Source organism: Oxyura jamaicensis, chromosome 3 (assembly GCF_011077185.1).
Source record: "Oxyura jamaicensis isolate SHBP4307 breed ruddy duck chromosome 3, BPBGC_Ojam_1.0, whole genome shotgun sequence".
Lineage (NCBI taxonomy): Eukaryota > Metazoa > Chordata > Aves > Anseriformes > Anatidae > Oxyura > Oxyura jamaicensis.
The window spans coordinates 9,533,149-9,557,400 of NC_048895.1; the positions used below are offsets into that span (position 1 = coordinate 9,533,149).

General features: G+C 39.3%; 1 protein-coding gene across 2 annotated transcripts in view; it reads left to right on the forward strand.

Moving 5' to 3' along the window:
* Positions 1-24,252, forward strand: part of ALK (ALK receptor tyrosine kinase) — a 296,490-nt gene that overhangs the window by 56,855 nt on the left and 215,383 nt on the right. For both annotated transcript variants that reach the window (XM_035322364.1, XM_035322365.1), the window contains exon 2: positions 18,566-18,685. In XM_035322364.1, coding sequence (XP_035178255.1) covers positions 18,566-18,685 — 120 coding nt within the window. The remainder of the gene's footprint in view (positions 1-18,565; positions 18,686-24,252) is intronic.

The window sequence follows — 24,252 nt, forward strand, 5'->3', positions numbered from 1 at the left end:
GGACCATTCTGATGTCCCTCTTTGGGCTCTTGTGCTGTTGTGAGGGCCTGGGCACATTGGCGGGGAAGTGAAAGGCAGGCATGGGATGGCTCTGGGAGAGCAAAACCTTGGCTGTCCCTGTCCTTACTAGGCAATGCTGCCTCAGGGTGCCACAGCGAAGAGGAAGTCCTGATGGGGGCAGGCAAATGAAGAGGGGATCACGCTCACATTCACCAAGATGGACATATCCAATGTCCATCCTTGGCCATATCACACCATTCCCACATGCCTTGCTGTGGCACAGGTCAGTCATAAAGTGCTACTCGTGGGATCTTTATATGATCCAACCTCAGCTGGAAAAAAAGCAAGGCTTATGTATGAATCCAGAGCTCTGTCAGATCCCTGTCCAAGATGGAACTGGGAGTGCATTGGAGTGCATGCAATGTCTGTGTTTTCATGTGCAATGAGGGGTGGATGAGAGAAGGGGGTGGAAGAAACAGCAAGAAGATGCTGTAATGCAAATATGGGAGTATGCCTCTATATTGCTATATCTGCTTCAGTTCACCCATCTCTACTTAATCTCCTTTTTGCTTGTGTCTGTTAATGGAGTTATAAACTACTTGTTATCTGATGATGATAAATGCTTTAGTGTTCTCTGTATGCTCAGATGTTTTAGCTATATTTTAGGTTTCTAAATTAAGATGTTTTGGACATGTGCATAGTAAGTAGTGCAAGAAAAATGTAAAATGCTAGCATATTCTCTTGACTTTTTGCAAAGTTAAATGATGACACAAAATACATAATAAAAGACAAATGGGCCTTGGATGGTTCCGTGGTTTGTAGAAGGTCACCACAGGCAGAAACTGAAGTGAAAGACAGAACATGGTAAGCCTAGGAGTCCTAGGAGTCCTGTTCTCAAGTTCTTAAAAAAGTTTGTCTAAGAAGGGATAAGTTTACCTTCCCTAGTTTCTAGGTTCTCATCAGAAGATGTAAGCAAGCTTCTATCACATTTGTTTTGATTTTAAAAATGCTGTTAACAGTTTTACTATGTCTACCAGCTTGATACGTTTTTTATTCACACCCTTAGGAGCAATGGATATCTTGTGTACAGAAATCAGCAAAGGACTGCACCAGTGTTCTTAGTTGCAAGGCAATAAAATATTACAATACTCCTTTGCAGTGTTGTACAAATATATAATTCTGTTCATCAAATTGCTGAACACTAATGCATTTATATGACAAAAATTTCTTTACCTTCTGCAACAAAAAAGACAGAGGACTTTGCTAGATGAGGGAGAAATCCCAGAATACTCTTACTAAGAACCTGAGGTCAGTCTAGAAAGGGAGGCATGTCTTGCTTTAAACATGCAACAAAACAAAGCTAAACAAAGGGAAAAATAACAAACTGAAGACAGCTCGAGTTCTGCTTCAGGGCATAGGCAGATTGCCATAGGATGGTAGAGGAATGATTGTCTGCTAAGCAGACCCCATCTATGAAACATGCATAGCTTAGAAAAATAATTTTAAATGGTTTTGATGTTAGGTGATTTTGATTTTAGAAAAATGACTCCAATTATTTTCCTTATACTTGCTGAAGAATAAGGAGTCCTATATGCTGCAGGAGGTTGATTAAGAGTTTTCCTGGAGTTTCACTTTCAAAATACCAGGTTTTTGGAAAGGCAAGAATGTGGAGGACCTGGAGAATCCATCAACCCCCTTCCCATCCCTGGGCAGGGCATGGTGCACGCTCCCTTTGAGTCTATAAGATTAGAGGACTTCCAACCCTCATCTTTGTGATTCTGTTGCCTGCAAATTGAACCCAGATCTTTAAAGACAGTTAAGTAGGGCCTGGAAGTTTCTCTGGTATCACTTATGTCAAAACTTTTCTAAACTCAGAGGGCATATATCTACCCCTCTCGTGGTACCAAATACCTAGCTGTGCTCTGTCTTCAGAGAAAAGGCTTTCCTGGAAGCCTCCTGTTCTAGGGGTTGGACCTAGTTGGACCCCGACCATGTGTGACTTCTACAACAGAGGATTTAGAGGAGGCAGTTCTTTCACACACCTTTTCCAGGCTCTGTTGAAAACAAAGTGTGCTTGAAGAATATGTATGTTAGGCATAATATTTTGCAAGTCCTCCAAGTGACTCATGAACTGGGAATGGGGTAGCATGGTGGGAGATGAAGAAAGAAATTGCAAAGGTAGTTTAGAATTCAGAGGCATTCATACAAGCAAAAATGGAAATCATGATTTTCTCTTATTTCTCAACTAGAAACAATATTTATTTTATAAATATGGGTGCCAACAATAGATACAAACACCATTACAGTTCTTGGTAAAGTTGGTGTTTGGACTTGATTGTGAAGGTCTTTTCCAACCTAAATGATGCCATAATTCTATGGCTGTAGGCTGGGAACCCAGTCAAAATCAGGAGGAGTTGTATGTAGGAGTCCTCTGGGTGCCCCTCTTCACTAGGTAGTGACACCTAGTGACACTTTGACACCTCCAGTTTGCTGCAGCTGAGACACAGGCACTTTTGAAAAATCACTCTTCATGAAAGAAGATAAAGGCTGGGAAAGTGTTTTAAATCCGTGTATTTATTTTCCTGGCTGGTAAAGAGGAACCTTTAAAGAGACTCGAGAGTGAAGTAGAATAATCAAGCAACTCATTGATCTAAAGTTAATCTGCTGCAATTGCCTCAGCAAATGCTAAAAATGGTCTCCTTTCTTTCAATGACTGAGGAAGCAGCTTCTGCCAATATCCCTCTAGCACCAGCAACTCTTGGTGCTTTTGTCTAACACACTGTGTTTGATCAGATCAAATGAAACTCATTTGTTATTATTGTTTAAGATGTGCTTATTGTTGCATTATTATGCCAGTATCCTAAAACACAAATAGAATGAAAAACAAAAATAAAAAAGAGGAAATCCTGTTTGAGTTTTAAAGTTCAGTGCTAAGATTTGAGTCTTTGATCTTTTCAGTTGTAAATTGTGCAGTATTGTATTCTGCAAAGAAGTATCGAGAAGCTGTCTTAAAAACGTGATAGTCATTGTACCAAGGTCCCATGCAATATGCAAAGCTTTCAGAATGTTCCCCGCACACATGGAAGGTGTGTTTCTGGTGCAAAACAAGACTAAATCATATCTTTTAGCTTTGGACTGTGATATGGAAACTGTACAGATACGATAAGGTCACTTAGACTGCTCAGTCCACAAAATGAAGCTACTGAGCGCCTCATACTTCCCAGGGAGCCAGAAAACATACCTAGGCAAATATTCTGGTGTTGACCTGCTGGGATTAGTGCAAGCTGAATTTTGTTCTTGGGCTTTCACTCATGGAAATAGGAAATAATTCAAAATAGGTTTTCTAACAAACCAGCAGAAGTCATAACATTTTAATCAAAATCCACCTGTCCTCTCAATCATCTTAAAATGAGTTGTGTGTCAAAACTATTATTTTCATAAAACCTTGGAGTAGATCACGTTGGAAGGGAATATGGAAGGTCTCTAGTCCAACCTCCCACTCAAAGCAGGACCAACACAGAATTCAGACCAGTTTGCTCATGTCTTTGCCCAGATGGGGCTTGAAAGCCTGCAAGGATGGAGACAGCATGTATCCCTTGGCCCCCTGTTCCACTGCTTTACAATTATTACAGGGATTATTATTATTTTTTTCTTTATGTTCATTCAGAGATTCCCAAAACCCAGTTCATGACCATGTCTCTTGTTCTCCCACTTCTCCCACCACACATACCCACAATAAGCTTGGTTCCTCCTCTCAGTCACTTCACCCTGGGTGCTGGCTGCTCTTAGGTCCTCCCAAGCCATCCATTCCCTGTGCTGAACAAGCCTCAATCCCATAACCTCTTCTTGCAGCAAGTGCTCCTGCCCTGCCTGTCTCAGTGCCTTCCCCTGAACTCCCTACAGTTAACTGATGTTTTGTTGTACTGCGTGTCCCAGACTAGATGTAGGGGTCCAAAACGTGCTGAATAGAGGGGACCAAGCACTTCCTTCAGTCTGCTCTCTACGTTCTTCTCGATACAGCCCAGCATGCTGGCCCACGTTGTGCCTGCTGTGCGTCAGGTCCCTTCTGGCCCAGCCCGCACTGCTGCAGGGAGTTTACCCTACTGACGTGCAGGGCTTTGCATTCGTCCCTGTTGCACACCAGAAGTTCCTGTTGGCCAGCTCCTCCGGCCTGGCTTGGTGCCTTTGGGTAGCAGTCCTGCCCTCGGGCGCATCAGCTGCAGCCCTCGGTTCGTTGTCATCTGTGTACTGGATTTTAAAACAAAACTTAATCTAAACTGAAAAATCAATCTGTGAGCGGTTGGGCTCTGTTTGTCCTGTATGTAATTCCTCTGATTTTGCTGAATTTATCAGTAAGTTTCTTTAGAATTGTTTTAAAATGATATTTTCCCTTCAATTTAAGCAAATTCACTGATCTGAAAGCCTTTCTTTGTTTTCACTCATGACAAAACCTGCTCCTCTAGCTCTTTTAGATCACGTATACCTATAGGATCAGAAGTTTCTTCAGTTAAAAACCAAAGCAAATAAATATCACATTCCTCCCTACCATCACCATGTCAGGGTAAAGGTAAGTTTTAAAGAACTTTTGTTAAAAAAAAATGTTAAAAAAAAAAAAATAGAAAAAAAGTGCTAAGTCTGGACAAATCAATACATCGACAGAAGAAACTTTGTTTCTCTGATTCTGCTAGAGGGCAGGTATTGGATTGGATTGTATCCCACTTGGTTTTAGTTTTTTTTCACTGGTTCTGTATTGCCTGGAGCTCAGGCCCTAGTAGTGTAGAGACACTGCTTAAACCACAAAGATTTTTTAAAATTTATAAAGTGTATATCCTTGATGTTTAACCAGCACATAAAGGATTTATATATTAGCAAAATCTTTGGCTTTTAACCCCATGATAGGTATGGATTGTGCTGAATTTTATTTCCGCTTCAAAGCAACCCGACAGGCAGGTATTGTAGGTTGTTTTGCTCTTATTGCAAGAGTGGAGCATGCCAAAATTATGAATGCCACATAATTTTGATGAACTCCTCAGATGAATAGAATTCACTACCAATCTTAAAATGCTATTCTACTCTAGAGAATGACAGTTTTAAAAAAAGATCCTAATTTAATCAATAGTTCCTCTCTGTGTGCATTCAGACACATATAAAACCCGTTAGTGACAGCGTGATGGGTTTTATTGCTTTTTTCTATTAGCATTGCAGAACTGATTCAGCTTTGAGCAAGCTGAAATCTCTACGTTCCTATATTATGTCCACCAAAAACAAAAGCTGACACAGCGCAGAGGCTCTTAGGCACCAGAGTGCTATCAATAAGGCACTGTTAACCCAGGTTCTGGTGAGTAACCTGTCGTGACCACTGGAAGCACTGGGACTGCACAGGTTTTACTGAGACCATAATTTCAGTTTACAGGATTTTTGCTGCTGTGTACATTGTACAAGGACAAGAAACCCGGCTTAACTCTGGCCCGACGTTGTGTTTACAGGTTAGGAGGTTGTTGCATTTTTCATTGTGCAGCCGAGTATTGTTGCTGCATTACTGGAAAGTATAATATTTTAACACAGCTGATTTCTGTGAACTAGAATTATACTAACTATTTGGAAGTGTTATTCAATTTGGTTAAGGAAGTGATCATTTTAGTACTGACTTCCAACACCTGCAAAAGTGGAAGGAGGAAAGGAAGAGAGCCTGTGTGCATGCAGCATTCTGATCTGTTTCTGTGGCTGGTAAAGATACTTGAGTCTGTATTAATGGAAAAGAAGCATTACGTAGCAAATTGAGGAACTCAAGGAAAAAAAAAAAAAAAAAAGCTGAACAGATTATCTTGAAAAGAGTTAGATGAAATTCTGGGCAATCTTGCTTATTTCATCCCCTATCAATTCTGATTGTCCAATGTCAAGGTTTCACAAAAATAGACTTAAATTAGCAGCTTTTGATTGCAGTACTGTGATTGACCCGTCAATGGGGATAAATCGTTTTTAGACTAAAATAGAAGTGGCATCATACTCTGCAGTAATAGGATGTGAGATGATACAGATCCCTCCAAGCCAGGGCTCCGGTTTGGATTTTGATTTTGCACACCTCAGAATTCAGGAGAGTTTGACCTAGTTTCACCTCTGGTGGACATGTTGAAAAAGCTTCTATTTCTAGGTGGTCATCATAAAAAGAGTGGTTTAGGTGCTACTGGAAACACAGGCTGCTGCCCTGAGAAGCACTTCACATGATGAAACAGAAAAGAAGGGAAAGTTCTCGACTTTCCCACATGCAACCCAGGATGCATCGGTCAGAAAGCAGAACTACTGGCAGATTAAGACTGAGAGCTGGGGAACTGCATGTGTAGCTCAGGCAGTCTGTACCAGGAGATAATGACGTTAATTCCTGTGAGTAGTGAGCTGGATTCTGATCAACTTAGTGTAAGCAGGTGTGCTCCACAGATAGCACGAAACAGAAAAACAGGTTAATTACTATTTATTTTTTTTTGCAATGCATTAAGAGCATGTTGGACAAGTTTGCACTATTTCCCTGATAAATGCTAGATTGTGGGTGGCCAGGTAGCATATTAATATTCATTTAAAACTCCGCATGAGCCTGACAGATGCTGGGTTTGTCTTTCCACAGAAGAACAAAGTCCTTCGCCATGATAATCGATCTGCTCTTATCCCCTGCTGTCCCTTCAGTGTCCTTTGGGTGCTGCACACCTCTAGTGAGAGATACCTGACTGCTAAAAGCCAGGGGAAACTTCCCCTCTGGTACCAGCTCCCAGGGCCAAGAGAAGTTTTTCTTCTCCATGGCAAGAGAAATCCGAGGCCTCCTGTGCTCAGTCACAGGGCTGGAGCAGGGATATAAAAAAGAGAGCAGATATAGGTTATATATAAGCAGATTATAAATTATAATTCATAAATAAATAAATTATTTAGTGGTAAAAATCTTCTTCACATGCTGTTCTTTTGCATCCTTTGATCACTTCTGCATAACTCAAAAGTTTTATCAAATTATTTGTATCTTTCCCTCTCTTTGCAAGTTATAGGTCTTCTGTGCTCTAGTTTACTTCACAGATTTAAGACAACCTCCTGAGCCCAGAGTCTTTCCTGCAATAAAGTAATCATGGGAGAAGAGCATCTTCCCTGTTTTTCTTGCCTAGATGTGTTTTAGTAAACGGGATGGAAAGAAGGCTGCTTACCTTTGCAAAGCATTTTTTGCTTAAGGAGGAGTACAGATGTTTGTCTCTGAGATCAATGACATATCATGTGAGTGCGTTGAATCTGGGGTGATTTTTGTCACATGCAAAGCAAGACAGCTTCAATATGTGTCTAGAGCTCATGGAGCTCATGCAGTCCATAGCACAAAGATGGGGGGAGGTCGGGGGAAGATGCTCTAAGACAGCATTACGGCATGCAGCAAATACTTTAATGTGAGATAACCCTCCACAACAGTTTCGAATGACAGTTTCTTAATACAAATACTTACATTTCATGCAATTACTCATTTCCCAGGATGTTTCAAAGTGTAGTCATGGGTAATCCAAAGTCAGTTTAATGAATCCTACAGGGTTGGCTGCTAAGGTGAAGTGTTCTCCTGTTTATTTCTACTTACTAAGCCGTATGAAAAGAACCTTTAAAATACCTCAAATTCTCACTCGATAGTTTCTGTGATTGCTAATACTGTCAGACAGTTAAAGGTGCAGCTAGGACTACAGGTGCAAGCAGCTTGCAAACAAAAAGGCCAATTTACTTTGCAAAAGAAAGGAAGAAGTGTGGTTTTCATTCTGAAACTGCCTGCCAATGTTATCAAAGAAGGGTATAGATACAAAGAGCAGTGGCGTTGCTGTTGTAATTCCCATAGTTGTGCTCATTCGTGCCATGCAGCTCACTCTGTCAATAAAAATAAACATCCATCTAAAGTTCTTCAGCAATACTTTCTTTCATTTGAATTTTTTTATAAGCTTACTATAGCCGTGCTCATTGTGTTTTGCTCTTTACTAAATTTTCTAAAAGACCTTATTGATTCACAGTGAGTCTTGTCAGACTGGCCAAGCTCAGTGTCTTTTCTAGATCAAGCTCCCTGTCAGAGGATTCCCAGAGAGGTGCGGGGCATCTGCAGAGCAGTGTGATATCTTGTCAGATACACAGGAATTAGAATTACTTAAGTTGTTTTCTAATGTCAGATTTTCCACCAGGAAATATCATTTTGAAAACTCGACTTCCTATGGGAATGTATCCATTTACACAAAATGCTGGGGACTTTTTCAGGCTGGGAGAAAATCAAAATGAAATGTTTTGACTATACTATGATAAAGCATTTGGGTCATTTATTTCAATTGCAACTCTACTATAAAATACTTTCCTGTAAAATCGACACAAAATGCTTAAATTTTAATTCTTTCAAACAAAGCACTTGCTTCCAGACTGTTCTATTGTATAAGATTATTATTATTATTATTATTATTATTATTATTATTTCATTCCAACATAGTGAATAGAAAGAAAGAGAAATCCTGAAGTTTTCTCCAAAACAGAAATTTGGGTATCCTCTCAGATCCAGCACCTATTCAGTACCACGGGCATTAGAAAGACCAACTGCTGCATAGCTGGAGTACCACACAAAACAAACAACCCCCCCAAGGGCTGAAATCTGTTCCTAGTAAATATTTGAGTAATTTCTAAGTAGTCATCAACTGCAGTCTGTCCGTGAACAGTTTGAAATCAGCCAACAACTGCCAAATATCACAAACAAACTGTTCATTGCAAATTGTTACTGACTGAGATGCGTGTCATTAAGAAGCCAACTGTTCTTCTTAAACAAGCTTTTTGCCCTCGTCACGGTAAATACTGCACAGGAGGAGCAAACAGTGGATTTTAAGGGAAATGGTATTTTGAAAACTTTGCTTAGAAATTTCTTCATCAAGATATTTACTGCTTTTTAGCCAAGGATTCCCAAACACAGAGCACCATTAGTTCTATTTTACTAGTAGAAAAAACAAGGCAAAAGAAAAAACCTGCACAATTTATCTTAGATCTCATTGCAGAAAAGAAGAGCTGGGAGTGGAATTAGCTCTCTCAAGTTCCAGTTCATGAAACATTATCTATGGAACTATAAGTTAGTTGGCTTTTATTTGTAACAGGCATTACTATGGTGCTTCTTGCAAAAGGTTCTGTTTAACTCAAAAAATTCAATTTACCAGTTTCCACAGCAGACTCATAGTACTGATAGGTATACTCTTCTAGATGAGGAAAAAGATACATAGATCACAAATTGTTTTACAGCACTTGGGGGTGGCAATGAAAAAGTAACTGGAGACTAGCAGTGCTGTCTCAGCCTTTCCTGGCCTTTTCTCTCTTAATTTGTCACTCATCAGCTCTAAAATCACTTTTAAAGCAACTGCCGAAAGTACAGTGATTTCCAAGACACGCACACAGATAAAACATCCCACACTCAGAGAATAAAGGTTAACAAATAAAAATAAGCCCCAACACTGAAGCAGCTCAGTGAAGGCAGTTGGCAATGATTCCTCCTTGATTATTGCTTAAAGACCATTATTTGCAAGCACCTTATCCAAGGAGGCCTTTCTTGGGAAAAAGCCACAGGAGGAAGTCTTCATAAAGAGGTGTCATCTGTCATGACAACTTGCCTGTCCTGATGAGTCTTGTGCTGAGACTGCGTTATGATGACTGATGAGGCTGTCCAGAGCAGTTAACTCAGCCATTTGTAATCATTTCTCTTACAGGCCTTTTGGTAATCACTTCGGGAAATTTGTTTTGAATAGTGCAGGTTCTAGGGGGAAAAGAAGCTAGGTATTTCACTTTTTACAGGAAAGGATTTAGACAGCCACATATTCCGGGAAAAATGAAAAACAAAAATCTGTATAAAATATCTTAGCATTGTTCTAGATATTCCTGGCTTTTATTCTATTTTGTTTTGGTGTCCTGCAGATGTCATGGGCAAAGCAGACTCAGCATAGGGAGATTAATATAATTTGTTGCCTATCGCTATCAGACTGTAGCAGTGAGAAACTAAAAGCAAACTAAAATCCCCTCCCGCTACCATCCACTCAAGTCTGTGCCCTCCCTGAGTGGTGCAGGGGAACAGAGAATATAGGCTGCGGTCAGTCCCTAACACTTCCATCTCTGCCAATCCTTCACGGTCCCTCCCTGCCCCTGCTCCCCGTGGGGTCCCTCCCACGGGATGCCGTCCTTCCCAAACTGATCCTGCGGGGGCTGCCCACAGGCAGCAGCTCTTCAAGAACTGCTCCCACATGGCTCCGTCCCACGGGGTCCATCCCCCAGGAGCAAACTGCTCCAGCACGGGTCCCCCACGGGCAGCAGCTCGCCCCAGGCCCCTGCTCCTGCAGTGATGCAGGATGTATACGGATCTGATAAGTGCCTCCAGCTGTATGTGTGTATTAAACATGGAAGTAGCCATGCATGAATCAAAGGTAAAGGCACTGTATGGTTTGAAGCCAGTATGGGTAATGAACTATTAAAACTCTGTCAGGACAAGTGCTGCTTTTTATTGTTGTTGTTTGTTTGAAAGCCTGGCCACTCTACTTTCTAGAGGTTACATTAATTGGGTACAGAATAAGGGAAAGTGCATGTAGGGGAGCAATATGAGATGTGCAGATAGATGGCCACTGAGAGTTCATGGGAACTAGACTCCAGCTGTGAAAGATGAGAATCATACTGGTAGCAGGTAGGAAACTGCTCTCAAGTTCCTTGGTTTAGGACCATTGTAGCGTAGAGTCCTAGGGGCCAGTCCAGCAGGGACTAATGGAGGAAATCTCTAATGTTGACACACGTGGACCAAACATGAATGCTGCCCCTTGGTTATTTGTTGGAGGTTTTTAGAAACCACAGTGGACAAATACACCAGCTAACAGTGGAAAGATCACTTTATTTTTACATGTACAGAAAAAAATCAGAACATTTGTAACCTGAAGTACTTCTTTGCACTTCAGCAGAAAGGTTACCAATTCCACAGACTAAATCCTGTACTTCTCTGATGTTTGCAGTGTCTGGAGGTCTTTCTGTGCTGCAGGAAACAGATGGATGTAACAGCTTCTGATTTTCACTGCATACCTGGCCAGTAATTCAGGCGCATCAGTTATCAGTACAAAGGACAAGTATCGCCCTGTATTGAAATAGTGCAGCCCCAGAAAGTTGTGCCCCCTCTGCTCCTTTTCCAGTTGTGATCCTAAAATATCTAGAAGCGATACTATGTGCAAGCATCCAAAAATTCAGAGAATGTGTTTGCATTAATTGTGTTGTAAATGGTTATTAAGGCAAAGATCAGCATATTGTGTGTTTGTTTGTTTAAAGGTTTCTTGTACACACACAGATGAGTTACAACCTTAAGCCATTCCTAGCCTGGTTTGTAAATGAAACCCCGAACACTTTATCAGTGCCCACTTGTGGAGTCTTAGTGGGTAGGTCTTCAGCAGCTACAGAGCGTTTGAAATGCAGTAATATACTCTAGATGGCAGTATATTTTAAAACTATATTAGTTGAGCTAGATAGAGTATAAGCTTGGTCATTTTAATTGTTTTTGATGCCCTTGTTGTGCCACTAGTAGAAATTTAAAATTTCTAGATTTCACAACACACATAGAAGTTCTAGCAATTCACAGAAATCTGCAAAGAAAACAACATTGTTATTTTCACCTACATTTTTACCAGGAAAAAGTTTTTACTTGCAATGAACAACAACACATGATACTCCTTTAATATTTCTTTGTCACAATGTCTTTAAGGAATTTTATTTTGGGTACTTCATGCTCCTCTTCTTCCATCCAAGATCTGCTGATCCAACCATATCTAGACTTAGCACAGACTCTCCTTGCATCGATAAATGTCCTTGAGATGTAGCTGTTAGATTGAGTTCCTCGCTGGTAGAAAAGAAGGAGGTCATGGTGCACTTGATTTCTGATTGAGTTGGTCACTTTTGAGACATTAGTTTCTTCTATCAAAAGTTAGTATTTCCTGTGAAAAGGAAAAACAACCAAATTTCTAACAGAAGGGAGTTAACAGAAAATTTTAAATAAGCACTAAAAAGACAAGCAAAACAAAACAAAACAAAACAAAACAAGTAGTCAGGGCCAGAATGATAACAGAGTTCACAGTTGTTGAGTTAAATACTCACTTGAGTAACTTGAGTTAAATATGTTATTACTAACATATGCTTCATGTAGAGGAAATACATGCTATTCCCAAATGTACTCATCAAGCATCTGCCTGTCAGTATTGTTGATCACTTCTACGCCTCATGCAGTGTGTCTAACTGAATTCCCTATCCCTATCCAGATCTGCTACAGCCCACTAAATGCAAATTTCTTCTCCACGGCATTCGGGTACATGTTTGGTGACACGTACTACCATTTATTTGTATTCATCAGGCTTTCAAGATGACATAAAATCATTGTAACATAATGCATTATTAAATATATTTTCCATCTGAAAAAGATAAACTTGACAGACTGTCAAGTGAACATTTTCTTACTTTAGAAAAGGTTTGTAAAAATAAACCCTGGAATCCATCCATCCATTAGCGTAGTAAAGCTCGCCAGCTATCCAGAACAAGAAACTGTGAGGAAAGCGGCTGCCCTTTGCCTGGTTCTCTGCCTTAACTGTAAACAGATTTTGACTTCTGCTTGAGTGACATTTAGACAGTAGGTTTTATGAGCATAGGTGAGTCTACGGATCATTCACAAAGTGTTAACTTTGGCTGCTGGCTTTGGTGTTGCTTGTTCACCTTGATACAATGGAGTGTTCTTGCAGAATTCTTGATGACTGTGTTTGCAGATGGGAAGAAGGGAGGCTGTATGAACACTGTTAGTATGACCGTGAGGATTAGTTTTGATTTTCTAAGCTTACAGGGAATTTTCAGGCTTTTTTTTTTTTTTTTTCCCAGTTGCATCCCTTTCCCTGTAAGATCTGAAACTAGGAACTTCTGTGGAGCCAGGAGCTCAGAAATCAGCAAGGTTCTCCAGGGTGTGCACTCTCAGCTGTTACAGAGGCAGTCCTGAAAACCCTGCTGGTCTTTTCTTGAAATGTCAGACTTTCCCAGAGACTAGAAAATGCAGATCTTAATGGAAGCTGTTTCTAAGCATCTAATTTGCTAGGAAATATTTTAGTGATTTCTGTTACAAACAGGAGCCACAAATACTTCTAATGTTGATTTCTGATTTCCATGCAAACAAATGGGAATGATTTTGAGATATTCTTCCAGATATAGATGTCGCTGAAAATACAGTTTGATCTCAGTTATTAACCTTCATATCTGTTGCAACTGTGAAATCTAGATGACAGGTAAATGCACGTTTGTCACCCCAGATTCACCACTATCTTACAGAATAGTAATAAGAACATATCTCCCTGCAAATCTATATACAAAGGTAGATATGCATCCCCAGGCATGAAGATATTGGGTTGCCTGCATTGATTCTCAATATATTTTTAGTATTTTTCTTGGAAAAAAGACTTTCTTTCCTATTTTGCTGCTAGGATGCATCTTTGGTGAGGTCTAGCTCTGAGAAACTGGTAATAATACATCTCAGCACAGTAAGAAAGCTTATCTACAGGGTAATGAAGCAGTATCAAAAGCGAGTAATATTCTGAAGTTGTTGTTCTTAGTTAAAAATGGCATGGATGTTTCAATAAAAATTCTGTTACATTTCTACACTACACAGAACTTTAGAAAACTCCACATGTTAATGGTTGGGGATACTCATTCTTTCTTCCAGAAAAGGAGAAAAAGGGAGAAATCCAGTTTGTTTTAAAATGACCAAGGTAGAAAGCTTTTTTTGTTTGTTTGTTTGTTTGTTTGTTGTTTGTTTGTTTGTTTGTTTCCATTTTTATTTGAACATGCAGGCTTATTCTATTAAAGAGATATTTTTCATTAAAATAATACATAAATATTTTATTTAATGAATTTGTGGCCTTGAGGATTGACTTCCCTACATATGAAACATTCTTTTTTTTTTTTTTTTTTTTTTTTTTCACATTCCCTAAGGAAATTCCTTTGCACGAGTCTAAAAACAGAAATGTCAAATGTTCTCTTCAGGTGCATGTTTCTAGCTGTGATTGAGTACCTTGGGTCAGGTTTTGGCCCTGGATATTCCTTTAGGGCAGGAATATATATAAAAAAAAAACCTTCTGTTATACCTCACCAAATGTCTGGCTACTAAAAACAAAGCTGTCAGCTTCTAGTTGGTAATCCGTTATTTTTTTTAAAAGGTTAGGGTTACTGTTGACAAGTGATGGAGCACCATGGTGCAGACAACCATAATGGGAGGTTAGTATACTTAAAAAGAAAGAGAAGAAAATTTCCTACTGCTTATTGGTTTCAATATTAATTGTCTCAGAGAGGGGGAAAAATTATCTTGTGAAATGGCTCCAGTGTACTCTATGTTTACATTACCATTGCTGCACAAGAAGCATTTGTTTAGCTGGTATGCAGGTCTTCTGTAATTACCTTTCTGGTCATAAAATGCCCTGGAGGTGGAAGAGGAAAGGTCTCTCCTATTCCTAACCTACAGCTCACTCTGAAATCTAATAATTCCTCACTGTGAAGAGTAGCCTCTTGGCTACAAAAAACCTTTTACCCAGCATCTTTCTCTGAAGATAACTTAATTGGGAAAGATTCACAACTTCTGATACAATCTTCTTGTCTTCAAGTTCAGACCAATAGCCAAGGCAAATCATTTGAGATGAAGTTACAAAATTAATCCGAAGGAATATGAGAAAAAATGAGTTATTAGGTTAAAATTAATTGCAGTAACTCTATTCTGAGAGAGGGAGGGGGAGAGTGAGAGAGAGAGAGAGAGAGATCCAGTTTTTGTTGTTATCTCTTCTGCAGCTCTTGCTGCTGGGAGGGGAGAGGTTCAGGTGCCTGGACTGCCTTGTCTTCTCTGTTCAGACGTTCAACTTTATTTTTTATCTCAGTTTACTCTATATAGCGGTGACAGAGGGAACACATCCACTTAGATGAGGCTGAAGGCTGGCTTGATTTCTGAGGAATGAGATAGGAATTGCATTAGAGATGTCAGAGGCGTATTTCTGGAAGTGAGGAGTGCCAGGGAATCTACGGTATTGCAGCTGATCATTGAATTACTGATTCCTAAGTAAGGGTGGTCAGGATACGAGCAGTGATTTAATTTTGAGTTCCGTGGCTGCATTGTTAAAGAGAAGAATGCATCTGTGTAACGTTCTCTCAGATTATTTCTCCATGGGGAACAGGTAGATTTTCAGGTTTGTGTTCTCCCAGGATTCAGATCCCAAGGCTTCCCTACCAATGCTAAATGCATGACATCTACATTCATTTGGGTCTTGCCGGGGTAGGGAGGCCCCAAAGTTCTTGGTTGTGCAAGATGTGTGACCTGTGTTAAGGCTGTAAATCTTTCCTTGTTTTGGAGTGTTACTGGATGGAGATGTTAAATTACAGGGATATTGTTACTCATTAGTCATCTCACATCAAGACAAACACACATCATATGTCCACTGATATTAAAACTAGTTTATTACAGGAGCTCAATTTTTATTATTGTTATTTTAAATATTATTTTATATTAGCATCAAAGTGAAGCACATTTGTAGGAAAAAATCTGTTTCAGCAAGACCTGTATCTGTTGTAATGGAACCTGACATTATTTGCCACACCAAGCTATATCATGAGCTACTGAAAGATGTCTCAATTATGTCTTCATGTTAAGAAGGAAAATCCAATATAAAGGTTATACCATAGTTGCTATTACTTTGTTACCCACAGTTGAAGGCAGTACAGTCGGTTTCGTATCTACCCTCATAAATGACTGGCCTAGTGGTTTTTTTTTTCTGCTAAATTCCAGACAATAACGGGATATTTTCAGGCCCTGCAAGTCCGTTCTGGATCCAAATCTGTCTTTTTATTGCTTACACCCTCAGTTTTTAGGCCCAGGCTGTCATTTGTAGGGCACAATGCTTTATTTTTAGGTCCCGCAGTTTCATTTTAAGGTACAAAGTTGCCTTTTTCAGGTATAATGCCTTATTTGAGAGAAAAAAATAAAACAACACCTTTTCTATTTCCAAAATCCTCATTCAGGGAGATGAGGCCTGAATTTTAGGGCCCAAAGTCTCCTTTTAGGATCCAAGAACCCACTTTGAGGGATCAAAGCATCATTTTAGGATCCAACCCCCAATCACTTTTTTTGCAGGCCCAAAGCCTTTGTTTTAATACCCAGATCCTTTTTTTGGGACCCAAAAGGCACAGTTTTCGGTACAAGGAATCATTCTTAGGGTCCAAAGACAAATGTAGTGTCCAGAGACCCCCTTTCTGGGTTCTGAAACATTCTTTTTGTGGCCAATGTCTCAATTTCAGGTTCCTAAACCCCCCCCCCCCTTTTTTTTTTTTTTTTCCCTAGGGCTCAGAACCTCAGTTTGGGGTTCAAAGAATCATTCCCAGGGTCCAAAGCCTCATTCTAGGGTTCAGAGCCTCATTTTAAGGTTCAAATCATCATTTTTTAGGGAAAAAACACTCTCTTAAGGCTCTAACCCCTCTTTATTTTTTGTGGCTAGAAAACATATTAATAGGGACTAAAAGCTTATTTTTATAAACTGAAGCCTTGTAATTAGTCTCTAAGCCATAATTTTCACGATCCTGAGCCTACATTTGGGATGCCAAACCGCCTTTTTATCACCCACACCCTAAGTTTTCAGACTCAGGTCACATTTTTAGGGCCCACAGTTTCATTTTAGGGAACAAATCCACATTTTTGGGTTCTAAAGCCTTAATTGAGAGGACAAATCCTCTTTTTTAGTGCCTTAAGCCCCATTCTAGGGGCTATGACCTCAATTTTAGGGCCGAAACCTCTTTCTAGGGTTCAAACACCCATTCCGAGGGATCAGAACATTGTTTTAGGATCCAGCCCCAAAGCTGGAAAGTCCAAAGCTCTATTTTTAGGTCCAAACCCTAATTTTGAGGTCCATACTCTAATTTTGGGGGCACAAACATTCCCTTACAAGTCTAAACTCTCTTTCTGTGGCTAGAAAGCATACTGGTAGGGACGAAAGGCTCATTTTGCTAGGTTAATGGTTGGACTTGATGATCTTAGAGGTCTCTTCCATCCTAAATGATTCTATAATTCTATGATTGTACTGTAACTTAGCATAAAGACCACATTTAATTGAGCCATTAGGGTTATTAATTTTTTGGAATGGCTTACAAAACAGCACAAAGTCCATTCTTATCCTGAAGATTATTGCTTTAAGCAATGAGCAAGAGTTGCAGTCCTTATGTAAAAATAGGTATTTTTCCTTTTGGTTTTGCTACCAGTACTCAGTTACAGGACTGCTAAGAATAAAAATACACTGAGAATGAGGTAGGGCTCAACCAACACTTGGTACTTAGGCTTCTGACAAGTCCCTCTGAAATTTTCAAGTTTTTCTTATGTGAAAGAGGGAAGTGGCAGAGCTTTAGCAGGATCAAAGCAATATTTTTAGCTAGGCTTTAGCCATTTACCTTGCTTACCATTATCCCCTTAAATGTTTCTGTTATTGTCCATTATTATTTACCGATTCAGGAGGACAATTATTTGACACGGAATTAATTATCACTCTAAGTTAATTCCTTTTGTTACAGAAAATTTTACCAAACTTTTATTGGGAGGTATCGCCATATTGTTTTTCTGCTATTTTAGCAAAGCTTAGCATGCATCGAAACTAAAGTAATACAAGCCAGCATCTGTATTGTTCTTACTTGATAAAAATTTTAATAGATCAAAAATGTATTTTTTATTTTTTATTTTTGAACAACGATTTCTTTATGGCTTCTCCAAGAAATCAGAACATATTAACTAGCCAGAGGTTTGTTTTGTTGCATCAAATTTCCCAAACATGAGTTTTGCCTGTCTGTATTTCTACAGAGTTAAATCCTTCCTTTCCCCTGAAGAGTTCAAAAAATGAGAGGAGGATACTCAACATCCTGTTATTTTCAGGAAAGAGAAAAAACAAACAAACAAACAAAAAACACCTTAAACATTCACAGCGAAAGTCTGCGCTTTCAAAGCCTGTATTATTCTGCTCATTGACCTGCTCATATTACTTCAGACTCTCGTTGCACCTAAGATCTCACTGTGGTCTTGCACAGATAGTGCAGTTTTGTACAGATACTTTCATGTTCTGGGTCAGTGTAGTATTCTGATCCCCAAACACATCTCTTAGATGCGTAGGGTTGTTGAACAGAAGCTGTGTACGTTTGCTTCTCCTATGTACAGGATGTCTGAATGCTAACAAGCCTTAAAGAATAAATAAATTGAAGGAAAGGTCAATGAGAACTTAGAATCTGTGTGAGACTAAAGTTGACAGTTTTTCTAAGTGATTATAATTCTGTTATATAAAGCAATTTATCTCCTGTTTCCCTGAACACAGACATATCTGGTAGTAAAAAATGACCAATAAATAGTTTAATATCAGCACTCAGTGCATACAATATATAAAGCTGATATTTGCACTTAATGTGTAGCATACAAGCAACTATGTCATACATAATGTTTGTATTTCTTTTTCTTTCTTTCTTTCTTTCTTTCTTTTTATAATGAAAGGTCTGAGCACTTTGGATCTCCCAACAAACAGCCCTTATCTTCCCCCTGGTCTCTCTGCTTGGAACTTGACCTGGGTCATGAGAGATACATCTCCTTTCTTCCCCCACAGAGGACGACACAGTAAGTAGCATTTATATGTTTTCCTCAAGAGGTTGTAACTAACTGCTTAAGGATATTCATATAACTGTGGAGCAAAACAATCAAACTCAAACAATCCATGACACAATATCCATACCGTCAGCCCCTGAGGGCACTTAGGGACCTTACTGTCCCTCATCAGCTTCGCCTGGGGCTTTCCCTCATCCTGCTTATGGGCCCAGGAGCACCATTTCCGAAGAGCTGGACTTGGCCTGTTGCCATCTTCACAGAAGTTTCTGATGACCTGGGTTGCCCCAGCCTACCCAGCTCCCTCAAAAAAAAAAAAAAAATAAATAAAATAAAAGTTCCAAACTGATACTTCAAATATTTGGGTGGTATCTTTGAATTCAATGATATAAATAGAGGAGTTGTCTAGCAAATTCAGTTTTCCTTGGCATCTCCTTTCACAACTTCCATCTTTTCCAAAATCAGGTAATCTGTTTTTATCTTTTCGTTGGTATGACCTGTTTGCTGGCAAACCACAGGCACATTCAGCACTGAAGTAGTACATGTCTACTCTATGCCTATTACCAGTCTGTATGAGAAGAGTTAAGGTACTGAGAGGCTGATAAGATTTACTCACCCCAAGCCTGTAATTATCTGCTTGAGGGAAAAGTTTGACCTACCTACATGAAGGAGGTCCATATTTCTTCAAATTTATGTTGCAGCCTTTTATGTGTTCAATATATATTCTTTCCACTGGCATACAATATCTGCTCCTAGCTGTTTTATCTGCTTGAACGATGAGGACACATGAATTTCATTTTGGAAGGGGCAGTAGTCCAATCTTTCTCTCGCTTGGCTTTCTTAGAAGTTGCAAGGATGATTTTTAATTTATCCTTTATTACTTCTTCCTAAACTCTTCTGGTTTCTCAGTAATACCATTTTAAGGGAAGGCTTTGTTCTTAAATTTAAAAGCATCAATTCCATCTGATAGCACCACATGGAGATAAATGTACTGCATCTAAGCAAAAATGTTTTATTATGATTTCAACTGGCTGCATAGGACCAAATTCTAACACATTCCAATCATCTGTTTTGGAAGGAAAGGCAGGAATTTGATGATGTGTTACACAAAATATGATCTTTAATAAGTGCTTCAAAATTGGATGAACATATTCCTCTGCTTTGTGTTCTATTTTTAAAAGGTCCCCAAAACCTCAACTAGTATACTTTTTACTGTAGAAAATACCAGTTTCCAATTTTAAGCTGTTTTCTCCTTCAGAAGGTGTAATTCAGGATGTGCACCTTGAAATTAGTGGGGAATCTGGAAGAGGGGCAGGAGTCATGTTTTTTTGCTAGCTTTGCACCTTAAGGTTTCCAGAAGTTGGCAGAGCCTCCTCTAAATTAAAGGGGTAGCAGTAGCTGTCAAAGTTTTCAGACTAGAACACCACGTGGCATCGCTATACCTTCCTGCCACTTCAGATACACAGCATGTGGAGGACTGCTATGTGTATGGTGAATAGAGCATGTAAGCATAGTTCAAGCCTGAAAGAGCAATTCTTAAAACTTCTCCCTATTCCTCTGCACACCTAAAGCTTTTAGGCACCTGAATGCTTTTTAGAAATTTTCCAGGGATTGAAATTTCTTTCCAGAAATGTGATAACCATGACAGGGATGTAAACTATGCCTTTCAGCAGCTGATTATTGGCTCTGGATCCAAGAAGCTCACTGAAAGTCGCACAGGGATTCAGCAGAGCAATGTAGAACACAAAGTTAGACTATCCAACTTCTGCACCAGTAACCTTGTCTCAGAACCACCCCTGCCTACTGATTAAGGAGTTAATCCAAAATCACACCATAAATCAATAGCAGAAATAAAACCCAACAGTATTTTACTACTAGAGTGTTTTCCAGTTCTGCCAGAAGCTTTATCCAGCATGACTGAGATTATAAAGTGAGTGCTCAGTAAACATCTATTAAAACACCCTCATCATCTGATGGGACCCATCTAATTAACTGACTGACACTGCTGGAGTGGGAAAATATAAGTTGTCTAATTACCTTTTTCTCATATTCCACTATGGGATATATATTTTTTTTGATTGAAAGGCTGCACAAATTGAAATGCGGGGTCCATCTTCCTCTATCAAACTAAGTTCCCTCTTCCTTCACTCAGAATTAAACATTCTGATGGACAGCCACACCAGTTCTGACAGGAACAATGCTTGATGTTATCTTTGAAACTATATGCAGCAATCCCAAAAGATAATTACTGGCACAATAGGATGCTTTGAGAGTGAAGCATTTACAATGCTTCTTTCTATCTTGTCTTGAGTATCTATATTTGTCTCTATCCAAGCACTGACTAATCATCAAACATCTCAGAGATGCATCATCCACCTGCCTTGCAGAAACACACTTAAAGAAACACACAGTCAAAATTACCTGGGAATTTAGCCTGCAGGGCAGGAGAAGTCTTTAAATCACTGTTATTTTATTTTATTTTATTTATTTATTTATTTTATTTTATTTTATTTTATTTTATTTTATTTCATTTCATTTCATTTCATTTCATTTCATTTCATTTCATTTTTTGTTGTTGATGTTCTTGTTGAGATACATTGTTTAGCTAGAACAGACTTTAAATGCATACTGCCTATGTGGACTTACTGCAGCATATTAGCCTTCCACTTGCAGCAGTGATGGAACCCTGTCCTGAGGCTTACATGATTAACTGCACCCAGCCACATATTTTATTTCTTGTCCTGGTTGGCTGAATATTAATTTTCTCTTCTGTACAGGTATCGTATAAAAAACTGTCCCCTGCATAAAAACGATTAAACTTCTATAACAGGGGTTCCAGACAACAGGCACCCCTTAAGGCTTGGAAGCGTTCATGTCATTAGTAAACCCTTCTCTTCCCCATCCTCTACATGCCCCCAGGAAGTCAACAACACCAAACCTTGAGCATGATTCTGGCAGAGCATGGTGGCAAATGAAGTGCTACCAACTGGAAAAAAATCAAATGCAGTTAATCTCATCCAAATTCTGTTTTGAATCAACACATTTTCTGAGAATAACGGGCATAAACATAGCCATTTCCTATCTGGAAAACTGAAGACAGCTTTTACTTTTAAATTCTTCTTACGTAGTTTTGCTGTCTGAGTGTGTCTTTACCAGGTCCCCCAGTAGCAGCTGAACTTCTCGTCCATTCTGTACCAGCTTTGCACAAAAGACAGGAATGCCTCTCTTGGCCGTGTCAGGCTTGCAATCTCGTTTACAGACATTTTTCCCCTGAAATTTAGGAACTAAAGGTAATAGTGATGTTTTGGATTCCTAAGGCAACTGGGAATAAAACTCAGGGGAAAAGTGCAGATTCAGCTATCAAATAACTAGCATGCTTAAAAATAACTTACTAATAATTTCACTCAGCTCTGTGACTTCAGCAAACTGATTTGACTTTTTTTTTTACACTTTCTAATAGAATCCTGTCTGTGAAGAGATCATGATTTCCTGAATTAGGTTTGCTAAAAAAAAAAAAAAAAAAAAAAAAAGCAACAACACAAAAAAAAAAACACACCAAAAATGTATCAGACTAACTTTACTGTGGTATAACTTGGGGTCATTCTCATTGCGTATATGATGCTCAGTGACATGGCTGCTGCTCAGTGAGGTATCAGATGATTATTTTTTTTTCTCTGGTAGGCTGAGTGCCCTTGCTGAACAAGTATTCATAAGCATGCATTCAATACACTGTTTCATTCACGTGAATTGAATACCAGTTAAACACTGCTGACAGGAAACTCAATGAGTCTGATTGTCAAACAAAAGAGGGCAGCAGCTAGATGAGTTTGTGCTACAGTTATGTTCCCATGACTACTTGTTTTATACATCTACAATAAATCAGACTAATATGGACATTTTCAGAAAGATAAATCTATCATGATACTTGGCTCAGCATGGCACAGTGAGAAGCATAGATATGAACTAATAGTTACAACAAGTTCCAGCTTGGAAGGTGAGATAAAGTCAGGAGAGGAATGAGCAGAATAATACTTTGTCTCAAAGGAAAAATTAATCAATGCTTTTTTATTAAAGGTAGTGTAAAAGTGAAGTACCACCTTAATTCAAACATACCCTAACTTACAAAGAAAGCGTTTTGCAATCTTAAAAGTATTCTAACACTGTTTTGGGAATAGTGTTATAACAGAGCAAGACTTCGATCAACAATGGTTACACTAAATTAATGGAATTGCTTCATATAAAATAGCAGATGCTGTGACCCCATATACATGCACACAAATTCTTGTTTAACAATTAGGTGGTGTTTTTACCATGTGTAATGGTACTGAAGTCTACAGGGAGGAAAATCACAGGAAAGCAGTTTCTGCCTAACTAAGCTGAAGGCTGTGCTGAGCAAGAAAGGAAAATAAAATTTACTAGGGAGAAAATTTTACTTTCTTTCAAGTTATTCTTTTCCTTATATCCTCTTTTCATTCACAGATAATATACAATGACAGCTCAATTTTTTTTTTTTTTTTTTTTTTTCAGAAATAGAGTAATACACAGCAAGACAACAAATGTATTTTCTTCATGTGTCTCAAGTATTCATTTTCTCTAGAGATCTTTCTAGAGGTCCCTTGTATGAATTGTCAAAATATGACACTCCATCCAACTACTGTTTTGTGCCAACTGGAGCATGTTTTCTAACTATCAATGTTAGACAGTACTTCAATCTTTTGGTCAGAACGGGCATTAGAAATGTATTTACATCTATTGTTTTTGCTGCACGCTTGGGAGACGTGCTGGACAAGCGTTTCTTGTGTGGAAGATGAGCTCTGTCACTTTTCACAGTGGGAGGAACGAAAATCAGAGCTGTTGCTGGTTGTGCTACCCACACCCCCTCCTCGCTCTTCTTTCTGTAACTGTCTCAAAAGACTGTTCTTGTAATTGATAGACAAAGGAGTCCTGGCTCTTTTTTGTAGCTCAATTTCCACCAAACAAAGCAGCTGTCAAAGATTTTGGTGATTCAGTCCCTGGTGTGCACTAAGGGACCAGGTGGATATAAAATGTATGTTGTCATTTTAAAGATTGACTTAACTAATAAACAAATCTTTGCATTATTGTAATTTTCTCTAAGATGTGGCCCATCCAGCTGTTGATTCACTCCCCTCGGGGGATTAATTTAAAAGCTTCTGGCACTAGGAGAGCACTGAGTTCTCTAGGGAGGGAAGCAGCACACTCCACGCTTGGCTCGGAAGCCCGAGTGTCAGGATCTTGAGCTCTCTTCCCGGCATTCGATGCCGTGTCTCTGCAGAGCAAGTGACATTGTATGTCCTGCTGGGCAGTGCTCCAATAAAATTTTATTTTTTTTTTTTCAGAATACAATCTTAATTTCAATTGCACCTCCCGAGGGAAACCTCGGCGTTTTGCTTTCAATGCGGATAAGCTATGCTGTTGAAGCCTGCTAGGACTCCTGCGATGCTCCGCGCTGAAAGCAAGCCCGCTGTGCTGCGTGTGGACCCATCGGGCTGGAGCCTTCCCCACACGCAGCACTCGTGGACGGGCACCTGCAGGCACGCGCCGGCGGTCACCGGCCTGGCCTC